At 52.0% G+C, this 7687-nt stretch overlaps 1 protein-coding gene across 1 annotated transcript; it reads left to right on the plus strand.

Annotated features, from left to right (window-relative positions):
* The first annotated feature begins 684 nt into the window (after positions 1-684).
* Dgcr6l (DiGeorge syndrome critical region gene 6-like) lies at positions 685-7469 on the plus strand. The gene is made up of 5 exons (XM_013031593.1): positions 685-859; positions 939-1099; positions 5598-5698; positions 6273-6413; positions 6944-7469. Exons 1-5 carry the CDS (start codon positions 750-752, stop codon positions 7025-7027), a joined length of 597 nt encoding a protein of 198 aa, XP_012887047.1. The 5' UTR covers positions 685-749; the 3' UTR covers positions 7028-7469.
* Positions 7470-7687: the final 218 nt, after the last annotated feature.

Raw genomic sequence — 7687 nt, forward strand, 5'->3', positions numbered from 1 at the left:
TCTTTTGGTTACACTGGGATTTGAACTCAGAGCCTCAAGCCTGCTCTCATTGTTGGCTAAGCTGCTGCTCTACCACTTCAGCCACCCTTTTCTGCCAGGCTTTTTGCTACTTTGGAGACGTAGTCTCACACTTTCCTGCCAGGGCTGGCTTCGAACCAGGATCCTCCGACCTCAGCCTCTAGGGTAGCTAGGATGGCAGGCGTGAGCCACTGGCGCCTGGCCAGAACTGTGTTTGCGCAGCTCCACTGGGACTGTCACAGCGTAAAATCACCAGGGATCTGGGGAAAATGCAGCTGCAAACACAACCCCAGAGCCGCCACGTGTCCAGGTCCCAGATGGCGCGCGCGGCGCCCGCGGCTGCCGGCTGCTCCTGGGACCCTGGGAACCGCGACCAGCGCACACAAGGTGTCCAGGCGCACGGGGGGCGGGGCGTGGTCCGCGCAGACTCTATAACGGAAGGGACGAATCCTCAAAATATCACGATATCTAAACGATGTTATTCTCGTCTCGGGCCAGTCTCGAGGGCCGGACTGCAGGATCAGGGGGCGTGGCTACGATACTCTCCAGGGAACCTCCGGGGTGGGGGCACAAGCCCCTCGAAGGACGCAGGAGGCGGGGCGCCACGAGCGCAGCGCGCTCGGGAGTGACGTAAAGGGGGAGTGACGCTGAGCGCCGCGCCGCGTCCAACCCTGACGTGAGGGGGCTGGGCCCGCGCCTCCGTCGGGAGCGGCCGGCCCGACGCCGGCGCCATGGAGCGCTACGCCAGCGCCTTAGAGGAGTCCACGGACGGAACCCGGCAGCAGGAGCGGCACTACCAGCTGCTGTCGGCACTGCAGAGCCTGGTCAAGGAACTGCCCAGGTGCGCGGTCGCGGGCCGGGGAGAGCACCGGGGAACGGCTCCCGGCCCTCGCTCACCGCGCCCCTCTCTCCGCCCGCAGTTCATTTCAGCAGCGCCTGTCCTACACCACGCTCAGCGACCTGGCCCTGGCGCTCCTTGACGGGACCGTGTTCGAGATCGTGCAGGGGCTGCTGGAAATCCAGCACCTCACGGAGAAGAGCCTGTACAACCAGCGCCTGCGACTGCAGAACGAGCACCGAGGTGCGCAGGGGAGGGGGGCGGCGGGGCGACACACGCGCCTCCGCGCTCGGTGGGTCGGTCGGTGTCAACCCGCCCCAGGGAACGCTCCGTCTCTATGCTGCTGGGTATCCCTGGCCAGAGGCGCCGCAGGTGGACCAGATCAAGGGTGCCGAGCCTTCTGTAGTGATTTCAGTGACCCGTGGGCCCCCTTGCTTTTTCATCCAGAAAACTTCCTGCTCGGTTTTTTGTTCTTGTCCGCCACAGACCCCTTTGGTAGCTGTGGACCACAGGTCCTTCTCGTTGGTTGAACGACTATTGACAGCTCTGCAGCACCCGTTACGTTATGTTAGTCGTGGGCACCACACCTACTGCGCTTGTAATTTCCCAACACTTCCTTCCAACACCCTTAGCAACTCTGCCAGCTTCCTACTTGAGACACAGACTTAGCCCCTCCCATGGCTCCTCTGGGCTTGGAAGCCCCTTCAAGTTGTACTAGGCAACTACCTGTGCACCATCAAGATTTCCCCTTTCTGCTTATTTTATTTCCTCCAAACCCTTAGTGCATGAGCTTAGAAAGTTCAACAGTATAGTGAATACTCTTGTGCGCTCCACCTAGATTCAGCAATTAATCATTTGCCTTCAGCATTTCTCAAAACCAGGATTTTCATCCCAGCACAGTTGGCATTTTGACCTGGATAGTGTTTATGGTGAAACATTGTCTTGTGCATCACAGGGTGACAGTGGCACATTCCCTAGTGGTGACAGTCAAACATGCTCCAGACAACCCTTGTGCATCAACCTTGGTTTAGGTTAAGTGCAAGTGCTCTAGAATAAAAATGCTCCACTATGTAACCATGGAGAAGCATTCCTGACTTTCATAGTCACATTGCCTAAGATGTTTGAAATTGTTATTTTATAATTAAGAATCCAGCCAAGTTCAAGCACTGCATTTGATCATTGTTCTCTGCTCAATTGATCATTGTTCTCTGCTTCTAGAATTCTCTAAGAGTGGCATTGACCTTCCCCTCCCCACTCCCAGTATTGTGGTTTGAATTCAGTTTGCAGAGTAGGTGCTCTACCACTTGAGTCACACCCCAGTCCCTTTTTTCTTTGTTTTGCCATAGGGTCTTGTGTTCTTGCCCAGGCTGTGTTATGTCAAGGTCACAGGACCACCCCCCCCCCCCGCAAGAAGACCACCGAGAGTCAGACTCTACAGCTGTTTTATTTAAACGGGCTCGGGCCTTGTCCTACACTCCGACACAGCGGAGCCTAGGAGGAGAGCCCCGAGCTAAGGATTTGCAGGTGTTATATAGGCACACAATCAACCAGGTGTTTTGATTACCACCACGTGTTGCTTTGCTAGACAGAAACAAGCAACACATGGTGGTCACTGCCTCAAACTAACCTTTCAGCTGAAGACTTTGATCCTTGATCTCTGTCTCTCATGTAGCGAGATTATAGTTATGCATCATGATACCTAGTTGCATGCACTGGCTTTCTGGAGAATCCCGTGTATTCTACCTGTGAGTTTGTCGTAGTTTAAGATCTGTCAGCACACTAGGCTGTCATTTAACATGTTTCTCCACACCACTGTTTCCTGTAAATTGGATGGCAGGTGGAGGCTTGATTAGATGCCTAGTGAATGGGACAAAATTTCTCCTAAAGTTGCAAGGTCCCTTCCTTATGAGGGCAGGTGATGTCCAACTTGAACTTGGTGTTTTCAATCAGAAATGGATTTTCTTGAATCCTTTTTGTGCATCTGTTGAGATAAACCAGGTGGTTTGTTACTAGAATGAATTGCATTGATTTCTGAATTCCTGAAATGAACCGTGTGGTGGGGATAAATCCTGCTTAGTAACAGTGTATTTTCATTTATATATATGATATGATTTATGAAAATCATAAGAATCTTTGCCTCTGTTCATTATGACATTGGTTTATCATTTTATTGTAATATTTTTGGCTTGTATGGGTATATAGTTTTTCTGGAGGAATTGATATTACTTCCTCCCTAGATATTTAGGAAATTGTGGTTTGTTTTGCCAGTGCTGAGGGTAGATCTCAGAACCTCATGCTCCTGCTTAGCTTTTTGCTTACTGCTGCTGCTCTACCACCTGAGCCACACCTCCTCTTCAAGCATTTTGCTGATTAGAGATAAGAGTCTCAGGGATTGGTCTGCCCTCACTGGCTCCCAACTGTGATTCTCAAATCTCAGCCTGCAGAGTAACTAGGCTTAGAGGTGTGAGCCACCAGCACCCACCTGGGCAGTTGTGTTTTGTCGTGGGGCTTGAACTCTGGGCTTGGGCGCTATCCTGCCCGGGCTGGCTTTGAACCGTGATCCTCAGATCTCAGCCTCCTGAGTAGCTAGGATTACAGGCGTGAGCCACCGGCACCCGGCGGCAGTTGTGTTTTGTAAAAACATTTTGATCGAGGTGTAAGATGCATGTTGTTCACAAATCTAAAGTACATGCCTTATTTTTCTTTAATCTGAATACCCTAGTCTGACCTCAAACTCACAATTCCCCAACCTGCAGAGTCCTAAGGATGCATGCATATACCACCATACCTGACTTGGCTCATTCTTCCTAGTGCTCAAACTGCTCTATTGAGCCAGTGGGGAACTTCAGGCTGGCTGCTGGTACATCCCAGTGTTCTTCCAGCAGTCTTGTTTTCTGGTGCAGAAATGTGTTTGGATTCATTTTCCTTCTTTCTCTGTCTCAGTTCCAAATTGGCTATTTCTCCACGCAGTCCTTTGAGCAGGGAAGTTTTGAAGTAACTGTTTGGACCCCTTGCTGTTGGTCCTTTGGAAGTTATTGGGCCAGGAGCGAGGTGTGATCCCAGGTACCCAGGAGGAATAGGTAGGACGATGATGGTCCAAAGCTTGCCCCAGGAAATTACTATAGTTAAAAAGGGCTGTCGGTATGGATCCAGCATAGAGCACCTGCCTAGCAAGCACAAGGCTGAGTCCAAGCCCAACACCACACACACACACACACCCTCCTCCAAAAACAAAAAGGGCAAAGTAAAAGGCTCAGGTCAAGTCAAGCTTTGGTAGGCTGGCAGTGTAGGCCTGTGCTGGTATTCTATCTGTCCTTCAGCAGAGTTAGCAGGCAGTAATTGTAACTGGCCACCTTTGCTTGCTTTGGGCATTAAGGCTATGCCCCTTCTGAGCAGGCACTTAGTGTTGCTCTCTCCTTAGTGAGTTTGAGAGTTGATCTGGATTTGTGGCAGTGTTTGATCAATGGAGTGCTGATGACATCTCTCTACCTCAACTCTTGCTCTACTTCCTGTGCACTTTAGACACTTAACTAGAGAGTCTACTTCTTACCCCAGTGTTCATGATGATGTCTTCTTGGCTCTAGATTTCATATGTATTAGATGTGATAAATGCCATCATGGAGGTATGTATAGCCCTTATGTGAGTCTCTTCCCAGAAGTACAGTGTTAAGTTTTGAGTTTTCTTAAAACTTTTGAGGAACATGTAGTTGATACCTAAACCAGTAAGGTGTAGGCATTTACTGACTACATGATAGTTTCTTTCTAGCCTATGCTTACTCTCAGAGTGGACAATTTGCACAGGTCTGTGGTGATCTGTACCCTTTCTGGAGCAACATAGACTCCCTAGCATAGAATCTACGATGGCTCATAGGTTCAATTAGGCTTAACCCTGAGGCCTCTCACCATCTCCTTCCCCTGCCTGCTGTGTGGGGACTGGACATGGTCAAAAGGGAGGGGGCAGCTCTGCCTCTAAGGATGGAGTGACACAGCCACACTGCTGCCAAGCCATCAGTGACTTGTCCTCATCCCCTCCTTTTCTAGGCCTCTGCCTCTTGAACACCAGTGGGTGTGCCACAGATTCTGGTGTTCCTGGGACTAAGCCCAGAAGCCCCAAGGACTCAATCACCAGCTACCACCCCTACCTGCCTGTGATCTTCTGAGCCTGGGCTGCAGCTCTGGACTCACTCCCATGCTAGCCTTCCTTGATTCTCTTTCCTTAGTACCCTCTACCTCTGGAGTCCTAGAGATGGAGATGCAGGAAGATGCTGGACACCCTGCCCTGATTAAGGGCAGAACTGGGATACCCAAAGCTCCCCCCACCCCCACCTTCCCAGTACAGGGCTTAGGCAGAGTAGAATTTTTTTTTTTTTTTTGTCGGTCATGGGGCTTGAACTCTGGGCCTGGGCGCTGTCCCTCAGCTCTTCAGCTCAAGGCAAGCGCTCTACCACTTGAGCTACAGCGCCACTTCCGGTTTTCTGGTGGTTTATTGGAGATAGGAGTCTCGCGGTCTCTCCTCCCCGGGCTGGCATTGAACTGCGATCCTCAGATCTCAGCCTCCTGAGTAGCTAGGATTACAGGCGTGAGCCACCAGCGCCCGGCCAGAGTAGAATCTTTAAGTGGGTCTTCACATTTACCTCGGGGGGGGGGGCAGTAATATCCTGAGTCTCCTCTTCATCTTGCTTTGAGGCTGCTCCATTTGCCCCAATGCCTGCTATTGATAATGGCTCCCGTCCTTTCCCAGTGCTCAGGCAGGCAATGCGACAGAAACATCTGGAAGCCCAGCAGTCCTGCCGGCCGCACAACCTGCCTGTGCTCCAGGCAGCTCAGCAGCGAGAACTGGAGGTAGGAGGGCTAGGGCATGATGGCTGGGTCTGGCTCTTTCCTGTGGGTACCTCCTGACTGTGAAAAGGACTTGGGGTAGCTCTGAAGCCGCTGGCTGTTCCCAGCCTCAACCTTGCTCTAGGGCTGGGGTGTCACTTCTCTGTGAAATGATAGGCCCTCCATGAGCCCCAGTGGCTCATTGTGAGCTGAGGTCTACACAGCAGGTGCTGAATGGGTGAGGAGGAGGGAGTCACTGTGCCCTGGTGGCTTCAAGCACATAAGAGTGCAAAGGTGGAATGGTAGTGCTAGCCAAGAAGGGGCCCAGTTTCCTTCCAAGTTGCTCAGTCAGCTGGAGACCCACATACAATCAACAAACCACGGGAGTGGGAGTGAGAATGGCTAGAGATGTGTGGCAGGCCCCAAGGTAGCCCCCAAATTGGGTTGTTGTAAAACCTCTTGAGGCCTTACGCAGGCAGAAAAGGAAGAGGCCTGGGAGTGGTCCTGGAGCCATTGCTATTGATAGGCAAGGTAACCAGGAGTTTGAGGCAGGCAGGAAGCTGAGCTTGCAGCCATCCTTACTTCTTGCCTGCTGCAGGCAGTGGAGCATCGGATCCGAGAGGAGCAGCAGGCCATGGACCGGAAGATTGTCCTGGAGCTGGACCGGAAAGTAGCTGATCAGCAGAGCACATTGGAGAAGGCAGGAGTAGCTGGCTTCTATGTGACCACCAACCCTCAGGTCAGTGCTCAGGCCTGTTCTGCTTACAGCCTGTCTATAGTTTGGAGTTGCTGGTTTGTTGCAGATTGTTTCCTAAAGGTATGGTCTTGATTTGTAGCCCAGGCTTTCTATCTTCCTACCTCAGCCTCCCTATTGCTGGAATTACAGGCATGTGTCACCATCATGCCTAGCAACCTGGCAGTCTGTCTGTTTTTACCACTGATCACTGATGAATGAGGCTCAGAGTCAGTGGTAGATAAGTGTGAGATGGAAGGATGGCTCCAGGGAGGATAGAGGCCAGTCCCACCAGCCACCTTCCCTAGTCCTGCTGGTTCCACAAGGCCTTCATCTGCTCCCTTCCTGCACACCACACTTGAGTGTGCCATTCTGAGACTCAGTCCTGTTGAGGAAAGAGGCCATGGCCAGCCTCCACTGAGAAGTGAAGCCTGACTTTGCTGGGCACCTCTAGAACCTACTGGAATTTTTTTTAACCACTTATAAAAGGACACCAGGTGGCAGCCTGATCCCCATGGGTCCAATTTGTTCCCCAGGAGCTGACACTGCAGATGAACCTGTTGGAACTCATCCGGAAACTGCAGCAGAGGGGTTGTCAGACGGGGAAGGCAGTTCTGTGAGCAGGTAGAGTCCCTGCTGGCCACCATTGCCAGTATGGCTAGGAATACAGCCTTGCCCACTGTCACCAGAAAGCCAAGCAGAGCTTGTCTTCCTGAATTTCAGTCACTGACTTCTCAGCACCCAGCAGTAGGCACCTGAGGAGAGGCCAGGTGGCCTCTGGTTTTAAGTTTTGTTTTGTTTTGCTTAAGCACTGGGACCATACCATAAAGAAAAGTGAGGCCCAGCCTAGCAGCTGACTGACTGCTCAAAGGCCAGGTGGAAAGCTGGACTGTTGGCTAGCACCCTGTACTCTGGGCATCTCCCAACCTCCCCGAAGCTCCAGGTCCTGGGCTGCTTCTGATCTTGGCCCCTGTCTTGAGAATTGTGGCCCCCAAGTGGGAGAGGCTGCAAGGTTCAGGTCTTGTGTGTCCCTGAGAAATAAAGATAACTACTTGTACCACACGTGTCTGGTTTCTGTTCTAACTAGAGCTCACATAAGACCCTTTCCCCATAGGGCCTTCTCCACTCTGTTGGAGCCAGCAGACTGGCTCCCTACCTGATGCAGCCACGTGGTGGGAGACCTCAGCTGGGGCTCCCTTGCTCCTAAGATGCCTAGTCTCCCACCTTTTCCCCTGCATAGTCTATGTGAGCTTCCTGGCCTTCCCAGCACTTGCCCTGTC

The sequence above is a fragment of the Dipodomys ordii genome, unplaced genomic scaffold (assembly GCF_000151885.1).
Source record: "Dipodomys ordii isolate 6190 unplaced genomic scaffold, Dord_2.0 Scaffold141, whole genome shotgun sequence".
NCBI classification, from domain to species: domain Eukaryota; kingdom Metazoa; phylum Chordata; class Mammalia; order Rodentia; family Heteromyidae; genus Dipodomys; species Dipodomys ordii.

Excerpts from the sequence above, each read along its gene's own strand:
- Dgcr6l (XM_013031593.1), top strand. The coding sequence starts at position 750 with ATGGAGCGCTACGCCAGCGCCTTAGAGGAGTCCACGGACGGAACCCGG. Across the intron at positions 5,699-6,272 it reads CTCAGCAGCGAGAACTGGAG|GCAGTGGAGCATCGGATCCG; the intron begins GTAGGAGGGCTA and ends TGCCTGCTGCAG. Across the intron at positions 6,414-6,943 it reads ATGTGACCACCAACCCTCAG|GAGCTGACACTGCAGATGAA; the intron begins GTCAGTGCTCAG and ends TTTGTTCCCCAG.